The following is a 15,372-nucleotide window of genomic DNA, read 5'->3' on the forward strand; positions in this document are numbered from 1 at the left end:
ATGAGGGTAGAGAGTTTTATAACAAGACATTTATGAATTTTCTAAAAAATAACAGTATTACATTATACAGTACCTTTAATGAAGGGAAGGCAGTTGTTGTTGAACGTTTTAATCGTACCTTAAAAGAGAGACTATATAAAAAATTCACACAACTCGGTTCACAACAATGGTTATCTTTTATTCAGGATATTGTGGATAAGTATAATGACACGATTCACACGTCAACGAATATGAAGCCATCAGAAACATTTACAAAATTAAAATATGAAAAAGAGATTAATGTCAGAAAACCTAAGTTCAAAGTTGGTGATATCGTAAGAATATATAGGTGGAAATCTCATTTTGAAAAGGGTTTTACTGAACGATGGACGAAAGAACTTTTAAAATTGTTGATGTAATAGATACAGTTCCTTGGACTTATAAAATATATGATTTGGAAGGGGAAGAGATTTTAGGTTCATTTTATTCACAGGAATTACAAAAGACAAAACTAAGCAGATAATACACCTTTGTGGACACTAGAGGGACAAGTCCGAGGTGTATTACAGTATATAATGTGTGTCAAGGGGGACGTTCTTAGATCTGTGAACCCCAAACACAGAATCCTCAACTGAATAGTCAAGGCTTAACTTTTGTTTGTGTGTGTGTGTGTGTGCAATGGGAGCAATAGGTTGGCGCTTCACTCCCTCCTACTATACACCGTTGTGGACACTCGAGGGCCAAGTCCGAGGTGTATAACAGTATATAATGTGTGTCAAGGGGGACGTTCTTAGATCTGTGAACCCCAAACACAGAATCCTCAACTGAATAGTCAAGGCTTAACTTTTGTTTGTTGATGTGTATGTGTGTGTGTGTCCCAACCCTCACATTCAAAATCTCAACCCCAACCCTCACATTCAAAATCTCAACCCCAACTCAATCCTCACCCAACACAGTCTTTTTCAAAATGAGATTTCCACCTATATATATATATATATATATATATATATATATATATATATATATATATATATATATATATATATATATATATATATATATATATATATATATATATATATATATATATATATATATATATATATATATATATATATATATATATATATATATATATATATATATATATATATATATATATATTTTTTTTTTTTTTACGTTTTTTCTCTTCTTCCAATTCTGTCTTTTAAGGCTTTCAGGTTTGATGACGTAAAAGGGGGAGTAAGCCTGCACTTTCTTCCCAGAACTTTCTTGATCTTGCTCCCATCAAGCACCATCCGACAAAGAACTACATCGATAGGTTTAGATCCCAAAGAGTGATAGCAACTCTAAAAGTCTCCAAAATATAAATAAATAAAATAATAATAATAATAAATAAATAAATAAATAAATAAAAGCCCCCAAAAAAGTTTCAAGTGTCCAACATAAACCCAACTTTCCAAGTCTTCAAGGTATAACCACATTCCCGTTGAGTTTCCAAGATATGTATCACATTGTGAGTTATCAATCCAGAACCCACATTTCAAGTATTCAAAGTAAAACCAACTTACAAAGTCTCTTAAGGATAACTCATTTACTGATTTTTTCAAAATTTGTGAGTCTCCAAGGTAGGACCCATATTTAGAACCATCTTGGCAGAACCCTTTTCCTGAGTCTCCAAGGTAGTTATTTAAACCATCAAGGCAGAACTCATTTACTGATTTTTTCAAAATTTGTGAGTCTCCAAGGTAGGCCCCATATTTAGAACCATCTTGGCAGAACCCTTTTCCTGAGTCTCCAAGGTAGTTATTTAAATCATCAAGGCAGAACTCATTTACTGATTTTTTCAAAATTTGTGAGTCTCCAAGGTAAAACTTGTATTCTGGCTCATCAAGGTATAACTTGTTCAGTGGGTATTGTCTTGATAACTCACAATGAGTACTATTGCTGTAAAACTCTTTTTCAGGATTTTGCTGGTCTCCAAGGTATAACTCTTTGGTTGGGTCATCAAGGACGAACTCGTTCTGTGGGTCTTGGTCGCTCATAAGGTCTTCAACCAAGCCAACAATTTCGCCCCAAGTTGTAGCAAAAGCAGTATTTTCATTTCGTATTTCAGACACAATTTCCTGTGAGAGAAAATAATAATGTATTAATTAAGTTATTTAATTATTAAATGAGTATGCTTCAATCAAAGTTTGAAAATAGGAAAATAAAAAATCTTACCTCAATCGATAAGAGGTTTGAATCCAGTTCATCAACTTGAAGGTTTAGTTCCATACAAGACAGAGAGTTCCAAGGAACACCAAAGTCATCCCACTCAAGGTCTTGGTCGCTCATAAGGTCTTCAACCAAGCCAACAATTTCCCCCAAGTTGTAGCAAAAGCAGTATTTTCATTTCGTATTTCAGACACAATTTCCTGTGAGAGAAAATAATAATGTATTAATTAAGTTATTTAATTATTAAATGAGTATGCTTCAATCAAAGTTTGAAAATAGGAAAATAAAAAATCTTACCTCAATAGATAAGAGGTTTGAATCCAGTTCATCAACTTGAAGGTTTAGTTCCATAGAAGACAGAGAGTTCGAGACAAGCACACAAAACACCATTGCCAGCAAAAACAAATGTTTAAAATGGAGCCTGGGTTTGAAGCTTTTATAGAGAAAGACTGGTGGGTGTGGTTTCCTTTGGAAATTCCCTGGGCAAGCCTAGGCAAGCCTTCATTGGGAAATTTTTCAAAACCATAACATCCTGTAATTTTCTAGTGATTTCTTTGTGAGTCAGAGATGAACTGGAAATGATGTAAGAGTGGGCGGGGCTTAGCAAAAGTAGGCGGAGCTTAGGAAAAGTGGGCGTGGCTTAGAAAAAAATACCTTATGAAAAGTGGGCGGAGCTTAGCAAAAGTGGGCGTGGCTTCGAAAAAATACCTTATGAAAAGTGGGCGGAGCTTAGCAAAAGTGGGCGGGGCTTAGGAAAAGTGGGCGTGGCTTAGAAAAAATACCTTATGAAAAGTGGGCGGGGCTTAGCAAAAGTGGGCGGGGCTTAGGAAAAGTGGGCGTGGCTTAGAAAAAATACCTTATGAAAAGTGGGCGGAGCTTAGCAAAAGTGGGCGGGGCTTAGCAAAAGTGGGCGGGGCTTAAAGAAAAGTGGGCGGGGCTTATTGAATACCTTGTGGAAAGTGGGCGGGGCTTAACAAAAGTGGGCGGGGCTTAAAGAAAAGTGGGCGGGGCTTAACAAAAAATAACCTGTGGCTCAGGAGGTGGTCAAACAAGAGCATTAAGAGAAGTTTATCATTTCGTAATGGCACAAATGGGGTATCTTAAAAAATATAAAGATTCAAATCTTTTGTTTGTCAATATTTTAGATGGGGATTATTGTGCAAAGAAAATTAAACTATTGAAGGAATTTGAGAATGAACAAATCTTTATAGGTTCAATGAGTGAGCTGTTCAACCCCCAGGTGTTCAATTCAATGAGGTTCAACCTCCAAGTTAAAAGGGGAGACAAATAAATATACCTTGGGATAAAAAGGGGATTTATTTTTAGGGAAAAAAAATATAAATCGCTGAAAATCCCCCATTCATTTACATGGGGAAAAGTGAGCCAGAATCAGTATTCTTACCCTACTCATATATATACACATATATATAGTGTTGTGGTTACCAAATTCGCAAACCACCATTCAGGTCCCTTAGGTGAGGTATCTCGGTAAGTATATGTGTAGTTAGGCCCAAACCCGTTGTCTAGTGGGAATACATGTCATTTATGCGTGCTGCGACTCTTCAGGATAGCCGTTTTTCTTTTACTATCTTTATTTTGGACCAACCGCCATTGTTACCACCACCAACCACAACATCAACCACCCACCGCGGCGCCGCTTCACGTCACACCTCGCAACCGTCGCATCGCCACCGTTCTTGCGCCGCTTGTGGGTACCGGTGTTGGACTCGTGCAGGGCGCGCGCCGAACAGCGTGTACAAAACCACGGATTTTCAGCTCCAAAAACGGATCAAAAACGACACACGCCCACTTTTGTTCCGTCCAATCGGTGAGCGAGGGGCGATTTGGCCCCGCCTCCAGGGCGTTGGAGGGCGGTCGCTATATGCAAATTTATGGATCAAAAAGCATTCACGCCCACTTTTTCTCGGGCCAATGGGGAGCGAGGTGAAAGGTCGAAGGCAGGGGGTCAAAGATGAGAGAGCGAAGCCACGGGGCTTATATAAGCGACCGCGTTCGTCAGTCAAGAGAGTTAAGACTTCGCAGTCGGTGAAGTTGGGAAGAAGAAGCAAGAAGGAGTTGGTCGTCGTCGTCGTCGTGTGCGTTGGAGTCGAAGCGAAGAGGACGGAGCTGTGGAGAGGCGGCGAGGGCAGACGAGGGGGTGCTCGCGTCGTGCCGGGAGCTGCACACCAGGGAGGCCGACGGCGCGACCTGGTCGAGGTGGAGACGCTCGTCGCGGGACTCGAGGCAGAGTAAAAATCCTCCTTTCCCCCGAGCATCAGCAACCCCCTCCTGTTTCCCCCCGCGCTGAGATAGTGCGACCAAGGGGGCCCCTTTCCCACCCCCTACCAGACACTGCCCGCGAGGCCCGCGGAGTTGAGGCACCATCGCCGCTCCGCGTCTCATCACCAGACGGGTAGGCCCGACCCGGTCTCGGCCTCAGGCCCGCCTCATCCTTGAGGGTGTTCTTTTTCTTGGTTTTGGATATGTGTTGTCGGCGCCGTCTGTGAAGTAAAATTGTATAAGTGTTGCCGTGTGCTCGCGCAATCGGTATTAGATCTGCATTGTCGCATTTGCTTTTTGTGTAAAATTGCATTGTGTTTCTTTTCCTTTTCTGTGTGCTTTTGGTGGAATTGAATATGTGTGCTTTCCGTTCATCGCGAATAAATGTGCTTTGTGTTGAACTGTTTCCCGCTTCGCTTCGTCATTTCTTTCATTGAATCCTCATCTTGCTTCACGTAAAGGGTTGGTAGTGGGCTGAATACGCCCGATAATTAACCGAACCGTCGAGGTCGACGAATAACACCGCTCGGTTATCCCGATAGTACGGAACGGGTCGCTTAAGTGGCCCGTGGCCGAAGTCGACCTGCGGCGAGGTGCGATCGCCCGGTCTCCCCTCCGTGTGGGTACTGAGGTAGGTCGAATTTGGCGAGCAACCCTATCCCACGCGGGGGCCGATTGGCTCGATCGCGGTGAGACCGAAAGGTCCACCCGTGACTGGTTCCCGGCGTTAGTCCGAGAGGGTCACGACTGGATTGTCCGTCCGGTGGGCGATGTTCCGCGATTCGAGTTACGTGGCCGTCAGCACGCCGGCGGGCGCGAATCTGTAACACTGGTGTCAGGTCGTGCGATACAAATCCATCGCCCTCCTCGCGGCACTGGTATCGGAGAACGGGAAAACGGGCTGTCCTGTCTCCAATTAAATTCACGGGAATCGGTCCAGGGGTGAGAGAAGCGACCCCCGATTCCCTCCAAATTACGAGCGATTCAAATTAACCCTTTAAGAGAAGCAAGATGGCGTCTCAAGGCGAGTGGGAGCCGGGGGTATTAGAAATGGATGTAGAATGCGTAGGATCCATGGCTCAGGATGGAATCCCCGAGCAGGAAATGTTGATTGTGCAGGAACACGGACTCGCCCAACTGAACCCAGAGCCCGAAATAGGTGCGGCAGCGGCCGCGGTGTATGACACCTCCCCCCCCCCTCTCCACCAAAAGCCGCCGACCCTTGCCGAAACGGCTCAGCTGAGTGCACCCGACATGGCCCAGCTATGCGCCATGCTGGCGGAAATGACAGCGAAGATGGATGCGAATACACAAAAATTGGATGCGAATACACAACAAATGAACGAAAAGATGGATGCGAATACACAAAAATTGGATGCGAATACACAACAAATGAACGGAATGGAAACAAACATGAGGGAAGAAATGAAAGAGCTGCGGGGTGAGACGCAGAACATGGGCCGATGCCTGCAGGCGGGCATGAAGGCCGTGACCAGGGAGCTGGGAATGGCGACCCCACGTGTGGGAGCAAACGAGCTGGAAGGGGGTGAAACGGCTGACAGGCCCGCGGTGGAGGCGGGTAAAAAAATAATTTGGGGGGCGTGTTGGGCGAGGGTCGTGACAGAAGAATCAACGGTGACCAAAAGGGAAAAATTAAATGGGGAGACCAAAACGTGTGAGACGAGACACGAGGTGACGACAACGGAAATAATAGTTGAGACAAGGGAGGTAAAGGGTGAAGAGTTGGCAGAGACACGGGAGACAGAAAAAATAGAGGAGAGACTACACGATGAAGACGGGGTAAGTGACGCGCACACACACACGGAGGTAGTGGAGGATAATGGGGGTGAGCTCGCGGACTGTGTGGGGACCCAGTGCGAGCACCTGGATGGCCTCCTCCAGGAACGAGGGGAGGGAGTATGCCCCCTTGAGGCGAGTCACGACCAGGTGAGTTCGGTCGTGCTTTGCGAGGTTGAGGGGACGGGTGCTGTGAACGGGTGCACGGAAAGCTTGGGGGGTATAGAGGCCCCGGAGACCCTTGTGGGGACACGAATCCCCAGTGTGGTTGTCCCTGTGTGTGTGGTGCAAGGTGTGAGTGCGGCACCGTGTGTGGAAGCGACCCCGTGTGTGAGTGGTGTGGTGGCGATGGTGCCAGAGTACGTGCTTCCCAGCACGCCGAGTGTGGATGGGGCACCGCGGGTGAGTGCCCCCGCGTGTGTGGGTGAGGCACCGTGTGTGAGTGAGGCCGTGTGTGTGGATGAAACGGCCAGTGTGGATGAGGCACCGCGGGTGAGTGCACCCGCATGTGTGAGCGAGGCACGAGTGAGTGAAAGGCCGCGAGTGCGTGGAGCCACGTGTGCGAGGGAGGTAGCATGCGTGAGTGAACGGCCGAGTGCAAGGGAGACCGTGTGTGTGAGAGAGCGGTATGTGAGGGAGATGTCGGTGGGCATGCGGGAGCACGCAGCCGCGTCTCCCGGTGTGAATGTAACGGAATGGAGTGTGAGCGTCGTAACACGCAGGTGTGCGTGGGTCGAATGGCGACGACGGCGACATGGGAGGAAAGAAAGCCGGGTAGCGGCTTTAGCTATTTCGGGGACCGTGCCGGGTTCACCCAGCAGTGAGCACGAGGTCCGTGCTGTGCAACGCACGAGACCACCACGTGCTCGCTTGCGAGAGTGAAGTCCCGGTCCGGAAACGCCAGCGGTGGATTTGCCGATCCCGCGGACGGACAAAGTTTAGGCAGGATTATGGATTTCGACCGGACGGGTTCTCCACGCGATCGTGTGTGTTAAGCTCCAACGGGCAAAGCACATGTGTTCGCGTGGGGAACCCCTCGGGACGTGGGGCTTGTGTTTTTTTTTATGCGCACGGTGACGTCATGGCTGCACGTGTGGTTGGAATCCGGCAGGAGGGGTATCCCGGCCGGATGGTACCGTCCAAGGAGGGACGAGGAACACGTGCAGCTGCATGACGTCACGGGCAGGTGCCAAGTGCGCGAGTTGCCGCGCAGGTGCTGCGCATGGAAAAAAACAAAAAAAAAACAGCAAGCCTCACTTTCGGGTGCACAGGATTCCTGGGCAAGGGGTGGAAGACCCCCTTGACACGGGGCACAGGATGGAAACTAGTTAGGGGGAAGGGTTAGCTTTGCTAGACCGACTTCATGGGGCAGGGGTAAGTCCTCATGGAGTCCGTGGAATGGATTAGTGAGAGGGATTGTTAGTCAGATTTAGGTTGGGAAAATGGAGTATGGGATTATTTTGGAGACAGAGACAGACTTGTGGATGTGTAGAGGGGACGTAGCTTAGCTACGTAGGTTAAATGGAACGTGCTACTAGTTTAAGGGACGACGTGGGAGCACGAGTTAGTTAGGGGATGCAGATAGAAGGATGGCAGAGTTCAGTGGTGTGTGTGTTGAAGAGTTGGTGAGTTGTGAGGTGAGTACTTGTTGAGTGAGTGAGGCCAGCGGGTCTGTGTGTATGGAGTGAATGGGGAATGCATGGTGCGATGAGTGATTGGGGGGAGGAGTGACTCCCGCCCAAGGGACCCCGGGGTCAGAGTAAAGTGAGTTAGCTGGGTTAGTCAAATTGAAAAATGGAGGTCGTTTTGTTGTTGGTGGGAAAGTAGGCTCGAGACCCATTTGGAGGGGTGCAGGAGCCCTGTTGACGGGCTTGGGAGCGTGGCTGCGAAAGGTGAGTATCGCTGAGTGGGTACCCCGGGCACCAGGCTAGTCGGCCGTGGTAGGCCAAGGGCCCATGGGGGGCCGGGATAGCGTAGTGGGCACGGGTGCGCCTGCTTGGTGCGGGGGCCCGGAGCGCCATTGGCCGCGTGGGCAGTGTTGTGGGCACGGGTGACCCTCGGAAAGGGGCCCGGGAGGCCAGCCTGCCACGTGTGCGTTTCAGGGGAGGTGCCATGGGGGCACTCCCCGGTGTTAGGGAGCTGGTAGGCTCGGAGGCAGTGTAGTGCCCGGGGGTGCCATCGTCGGAGAATCGGCAGAGGGTCGTGCCTGCCAAGGGGAGCCACGTGTCCCAGCCATGAGACCGTGTGAGGGCACGGAGAGAAAATTGGGGGGCGAGGCCTGAAATTGTGAGGACACCAACACAGGCGACGGGAATCTGGGTTTATAGAACCAATAGTTTAAGCGAGAGGCGCTTGTTGAAAGCCCCGGGGTAGTTTAACAGTTAAATTGTTAGGGTAGATTAGGAGATGTACCCCTCCGCACCATCCATCCCCTCGCTGTCGTTGTGGGCCGCTGGACCCACTTTGGTTATAGATCGCCGAACTCTGGGGAGGCCATTCTGAGGCTTGAGTTGGGCCTCGACACAGGACGTTAGCTCTCCCTTACTCCCCTCCGGGAAGGGAACGTAGGGGTTGGGAGTAGGCTAGGTGACAGGATAGGTTAGCCGAACAAGGACAGTACAGGGGGTTAGGGGACGATTTATAGTGGGGAAGTAAAAAATAAAAACAACAAAAAAATAAGTTGGGGCTAAATTGGGGTTTGACAAATTAAGGGAGTGGGTATGTACAGTGACAGGCAAAGGCGATAGGTTGGGAGGGAGACAGGTAGGTAGGTCCGAGCCCGCCTTCCAAGTGGCCAGCACCACCGCACTCCCTCCACCAACCTCCACGGAACGGCAAAGGCTGGCCAACTTCATCGGCAGCTGTTGTTTTGCTGCGAGGCCTGTGCCGGCTGGATCGTCTGCAGCTGCTGTGCTGCAAGGCCTGTGCCGGCTGGATCGTCTGCAGCTGCTGTGCTGCAAGGCCTGTGCCGGCCAGTTCATCTGCTGGCTGTTTTTCTTCAAGGCCTGTGCCGGCCAGTTCATCTGCCGGCTGTGTTTGCCTGCAACGGCCTGGTTCTGCGGGCTGTGTTTGCCTGCAGCGGCCTTCTTCTGCGGGCTGTGTTGCCTGCACCTTTGCCATGCCATGCCCACTGCCCATGTTCACCAGCCCCGTTCAATTTTTGCTTTGCCCCCCCCTGTTCATTTCCATGTGCGCCAGGATCCGCAAGGCAACAGTTTGCAAGCTGCAAGAACTGCCCTGTTGGCAGCTACAACACGGGCCTGCAGTGGCGACCCGTGCACCGTGTTTGTGTTCATGCATCCATTCGTTGTGCTCATTGCGTGTGCCACTTGAGCTGGCACGGAGACTGCGTTGTGCAGCCCATGCACCGTTGTGGTTCACTGCGTTCAGTTCAAAAGGGAAGGCCTTGGACTGCGTGTGAGCAGCCAGCCACGTTCCCTGTCACCTGCATTGTTTTGAGCCAGAGACTGCATGTGAGCAGCCTGGCTCCCTGCTAACTGCTTTCTTTTTGCAGAGTTCATTGATCCTGGGCCATGGTTTAGTGTAAAATTTGTAAGTTAAGGTTAAGATGTACTGCACATATGAGTGCGCCCCCGGCATGTATGTCTTAGCGCCGGCAATTTTATTTAAGTCGTCCGTGTGAGTGAGTTTGTTTAGATAGTTACGCAGCCCTCAGGTTATTTATTTTGGGGACACGAATACCATGAATGTCGCACTCAGGGATCCGTAGGTAAAATGTACTAGGGGAAAACTACACATGATGGCACACGAAAATTTGACGACTCGGGACGAGTCTGTAAAAAGGGGAGGGGGTAGTGTTGTGGTTACCAAATTCGCAAACCACCATTCAGGTCCCTTAGGTGAGGTATCTCGGTAAGTATATGTGTAGTTAGGCCCAAACCCGTTGTCTAGTGGGAATACATGTCATTTATGCGTGCTGCGACTCTTCAGGATAGCCGTTTTTCTTTTACTATCTTTATTTTGGACCAACCGCCATTGTTACCACCACCAACCACAACATCAACCACCCACCGCGGCGCCGCTTCACGTCACACCTCGCAACCGTCGCATCGCCACCGTTCTTGCGCCGCTTGTGGGTACCGGTGTTGGACTCGTGCAGGGCGCGCGCCGAACAGCGTGTACAAAACCACGGATTTTCAGCTCCAAAAACGGATCAAAAACGACACACGCCCACTTTTGTTCCGTCCAATCGGTGAGCGAGGGGCGATTTGGCCCCGCCTCCAGGGCGTTGGAGGGCGGTCGCTATATGCAAATTTATGGATCAAAAAGCATTCACGCCCACTTTTTCTCGGGCCAATGGGGAGCGAGGTGAAAGGTCGAAGGCAGGGGGTCAAAGATGAGAGAGCGAAGCCACGGGGCTTATATAAGCGACCGCGTTCGTCAGTCAAGAGAGTTAAGACTTCGCAGTCGGTGGAGTTGGGAAGAAGAAGCAAGAAGGAGTTGGTCGTCGTCGTCGTCGTGTGCGTTGGAGTCGGAGCGAAGAGGACGGAGCTGTGGAGAGGCGGCGAGGGCAGACGAGGGGGTGCTCGCGTCGTGCCGGGAGCTGCACACCAGGGAGGCCGACGGCGCGACCTGGTCGAGGTGGAGACGCTCGTCGCGGGACTCGAGGCAGAGTAAAAATCCTCCTTTCCCCCGAGCATCAGCAACCCCCTCCTGTTTCCCCCCCGCGATGAGATAGTGCGACCAAGGGGGCCCCTTTCCCACCCCCTACCAGACACTGCCCGCGAGGCCCGCGGAGTTGAGGCACCATCGCCGCTCCGCGTCTCATCACCAGACGGGTAGGCCCGACCCGGTCTCGGCCTCAGGCCCGCCTCATCCTTGAGGGTGTTCTTTTTCTTGGTTTTGGATATGTGTTGTCGGCGCCGTCTGTGAAGTAAAATTGTATAAGTGTTGCCGTGTGCTCGCGTAATCGGTATTAGATCTGCATTGTCGCATTTGCTTTTTGTGTAAAATTGCATTGTGTTTCTTTTCCTTTTCTGTGTGCTTTTGGTGGAATTGAATATGTGTGCTTTCCGTTCATCGCGAATAAATGTGCTTTATGTTGAACTGTTTCCCGCTTCGCTTCGTCATTTCTTTCATTGAATCCTCATCTTGCTTCACGTAAAGGGTTGGTAGTGGGCTGAATACGCCCGATAATTAACCGAACCGTCGAGGTCGACGAATAACACCGCTCGGTTATCCCGATAGTACGGAACGGGTCGCTTAAGTGGCCCGTGTCCGAAGTCGACCTGCGGCGAGGTGCGATCGCCCGGTCTACCCTCCGTGTGGGTACTTAGGTAGGTCGAATTTGGCGAGCAACCCTATCCCACTCGGGGGCCGATTGGCTCGATCGCGGTGAGACCGAAAGGTCCACCCGTGACTGGTTCCCGGCGTTAGTCCGAGAGGGTCACGACTGGATTGTCCGTCCGGTGGGCGATGTGCCGCGATTCGAGTTACGTGGCCGTCAGCACGCCGGCGGGCGCGAATCCGTAACAATATATACATATATATATATATATATATATATATATATATATATATATATATATATATATATATATATATATATATATATATAAACACATATACTTTAACACTGTGCTGGGTAATATGTTCTATAAACTCTCGAGTTAATACTGTCAGACCTCACTATTCACGGATTCACCATTTGCCGACCCCGTGTATTTACGGGTCAAAGTGCGATTTGCTTCTACATTTTCGCTTTACACATTCGTGGTTTTTATTTATTTATTATTATTATTTTTTTTACACTTCAGGAGTAGTCTCCCATATCCATCTGGGTGATTATAAATCGGCCAACATCACAGCATTACAAAAATGGTGCAAAAACGGATCCCCTTATCTGCAGCCCAATTATCTTAGTTCCAATCATCAGCAAGGTCATAGAATCCATCATCGCAGTTGACATAAAATAATTTCTTTTCTCCAACAGCCTCATCTCAGATTATTAATTATCAATTCAGATTCACAACAGGTCACTCTACCTTGGACATGCTGATTCTACTCTCCCAACAATAGTGGAGACACTCAATATCAGACATGACATCAGGGCCGTCTTTCTGGACATAACTTGAGCTTTTGATACAGTTTGGCATTGTGCCTTGCTCTCCAAACTGTCTGCCTATGGAATCCAAGGCCAACTCCACTCTTGGATTCCTGACTTCCTCCACTCTTGTAGACAACATGTGGCTCTCAATGAAACCCTTTCATTTCCTCTCCCTGTCAAGGCTGGAGTACCCCAAGGCAGTGTTCTAGGCTCCATATTATTCCTAATCTTCATCAATGATCTGACTCTCTGAAAAATCCTTTTTCTTTCTTTGCTGATGACTCGACTCTCTGCCGTAACATCTCTCGTCCTTCTGACAGACAGGCAGCTCAGCCTCTTCCCTCTCCTCAGACCTTGACAAAAATCACAAACTGGTCAAACACAATTTTGCTTATGTATCCATATTTTCCACCCTTTGCGTTTTCCCTTACCCATCATTGTTACCTGAATCCCTTGTTTGTCCGTCTCCATCTACTTTTGCTCTCCGACCCACTGTTGGTGTTTCCCCTTTCTCCTGCTTTTCCCTTTGTTATGTTGTGTCCTGATTTGTTCTGTGAAGTTGCTCTTCCACGAGCATAGAACACGTAAAAAAATAATAATAAAAATTACCCCCATGTGGGGGTGACGGTCATCTCTATAATACCACAAGTTCTCAATGTTCAGTTATGACCGAAGACGACTGCGCAGTTCTACTGCGCAGCTCGGTTAAAGATGACTTGGCATTTTGGCACGCACACGAAATTATATTTTGAAAATAAATGCCGACGTTTACATTTCGGGTTTTAAAACTTTTGCACCTTCAGCGGAAAATGTAGAAATATAAAAGGCTAAAAATGTGTTTTATATTTATATTTCATTTCTCCTTCCTTCCTTCTTTGCGAATCGCATCGGTGTTTTTGGCCATCTTCCAGATCACGTGACGATCAAACGGGAAGGAAATTCAAAAATCTGTCCTGTTAGATACAAGATAATATTTTTTACTATCATAATCAATAAACAGTTGCCGAATATCTTGTAGAATGGCAGACTAGATAGGTTTTGAAAATGGCGATTTTTATAACTTACGTGACCTTGACCCTGACCTTGAACCCGGACAAAAGTTATATCGTTGTGCAACACTCATCGACCTCTACCCACATACTAAGTTTCATCAAGATCGGAAAGAAAAATTGTTGACGGACGTACGGACGGACGGACGGACATTTGGTCCGGCTTTATTAGGTCATCTCGGTAGAGGTGACCTAATAAAACCAATGCCCCAACATTCGTGGCATTTTTCAGGAACGTATCTCCCGCGAATAGCGGAGTTCGACAGTATTATTGAGTTCCTTACCTCTTTCAATGGTGCCATAAATCACTGTTGATTCCTCTCTCACCTCCATAGCCAAAAACGTGCAATCTGAACAAAAGTATGTTTCTCAGAAGATATCATGTTATTGTACACCTCACACTGAAATTACCAATATTAGTTATGAAAGACACATTTCACTATCATTCACTTCAACACTATTACATTTTGATACACGAGTCCGTGCCCGTACGTGCTTGGCCGTATGTGCGTCGCCGTACGTTCGAAAAAAGAAAAAAAACATTTCAAACCGCATGCCAGAAACAACAACCACACAGGCCGTTCCTTCACTCTTACATGCCCGTACGTGCAAAAAAAAAACTTTCAAACCGCGTGCCAGAAACAACAACCACACAGGCCGTTCCTTCGCTCTCGCGTGCCCGTACGTGCGTGGCCGTACGTGCAAAAAAAATAAACATTTCAAACCACGTGCCAGAAACAACAACCACACAGGCCGTTCCTTTGCTCTCGCGTGCCCGTACGTGCGTGGCCGTACGTGCAAAAAAAAACAAACTTTCAAACCACGTGCCAGAAACAACAACCACACAGGCCGTTCCTTCGCTCTCGCGTGCCCATACGTGCGTGGCCGTATGTGCAAAAAAAAAAAAAACATTTCAAACCACGTGCCAGAAACAACAACCACTCAGGCCGTTCCTTTGCTCTCGCGTGCCCGTACGTGCGTGGCCGTACGTGCAAAAAGAAAAAACTTTCAAACCGCGTGCCAGAAACAACAACCACACAGGCCATTCCTTCACTCTCGCGTGCCCGTACGTGCGTGGCCGTACGTGCAAAAAAAAAAAACTTTCAAACCGCATGCCAGAAACAAGCACACAGGCCGTTCCTTCACTCTCGCGTACCCGTACGTACATTCCCGTACGTCCGTGGCCGTACGTGCAAAAAAAGGAAGAATTGTGACGTCAATTGTGACGTCATAGCACCGTGTCCTGTCATTGGTTTGGTAAATAAATGGCCATAACTTGGGAACCACTTGTCCGATTAATATCAAACCTTGAAAAGGCACATCCACAGGGCCCCAGCAACATACCTGGCAAGTTTCAATTAGGTCGGACCAGGGGTTGTCGAGAAACAGCGGTCACAGACAGACAGACACACAGAGATTGCTGGAATTATAGATGGATGAGATTAAAAAAGAATGCTTCATTGAACAGACATGAACAGCTTTTAAAGCAACATATTGTTTTAGAGAAGAAAACAAACAACTTGCACACAAAACCAACAAAACCAACAACAAATTTCCACTTACACCAATGTCAAGATGCTTCTGCCTTGGCAGTTTTCGAGGAGAGTTGTTGAATTCAACTATTTCCTTGCAGAAGAACTCGATGTCAAAACGTATTTTGGCATTGTTAAACCTGGACTAGGTTCCAGCATGAAGGGTGTTTGTCAACTTTCTTGCATCATTCAGATGCAGAGTGCTTCTTGAATTGAAATGACAGCTTGGCAGAACAAATCCCCTTGTCAGTACTGCTGTCAGCTCAAAGTGTATTGTTTCATTAATAACCAATACAATGCTCTGGAAAACCCACTTTCTTCTTGCAGGTGACTCCACATTGTGCTGCATCACTCTGTGAATGTGGAATTTATTAGATGCTGTTTTGGCAAATGGAACATATCTTTCAATAGCTTGATTCGGTGGTGTTGCGGTTAAGAGCATTCACTCAGA

General features: G+C 48.0%; 1 protein-coding gene across 2 annotated transcripts; it reads right to left on the reverse strand.

Moving 5' to 3' along the window:
- Positions 1 to 1,228: 1,228 nt before the first annotated feature.
- LOC147031906 (uncharacterized) lies at positions 1,229 to 10,557 on the reverse strand. 2 transcript variants are annotated; one of them, XM_085869114.1, is made up of 3 exons: positions 2,905 to 10,557; positions 2,203 to 2,850; positions 1,229 to 2,105 (listed from the first exon to the last, which is right to left on the reverse strand). In XM_085869114.1, exon 1 carries the CDS (start codon positions 6,848 to 6,850, stop codon positions 5,474 to 5,476), a length of 1,377 nt encoding a protein of 458 aa, XP_085725240.1. In that variant the 5' UTR covers positions 6,851 to 10,557; the 3' UTR covers positions 1,229 to 2,105; positions 2,203 to 2,850; positions 2,905 to 5,473. The 2 variants fall into 2 exon arrangements, with proteins under 2 accessions (XP_085725240.1, XP_085725239.1); XM_085869113.1 differs by having other exon boundaries at positions 2,203 to 10,557.
- Positions 10,558 to 15,372: the final 4,815 nt, after the last annotated feature.

Source organism: Eptatretus burgeri, chromosome 2 (assembly GCF_056783735.1).
Source record: "Eptatretus burgeri isolate ZD-2024b chromosome 2, Ebu_testis_v1, whole genome shotgun sequence".
In the NCBI taxonomy this organism is placed as follows: Eukaryota; Metazoa; Chordata; class Myxini; order Myxiniformes; family Myxinidae; genus Eptatretus; species Eptatretus burgeri.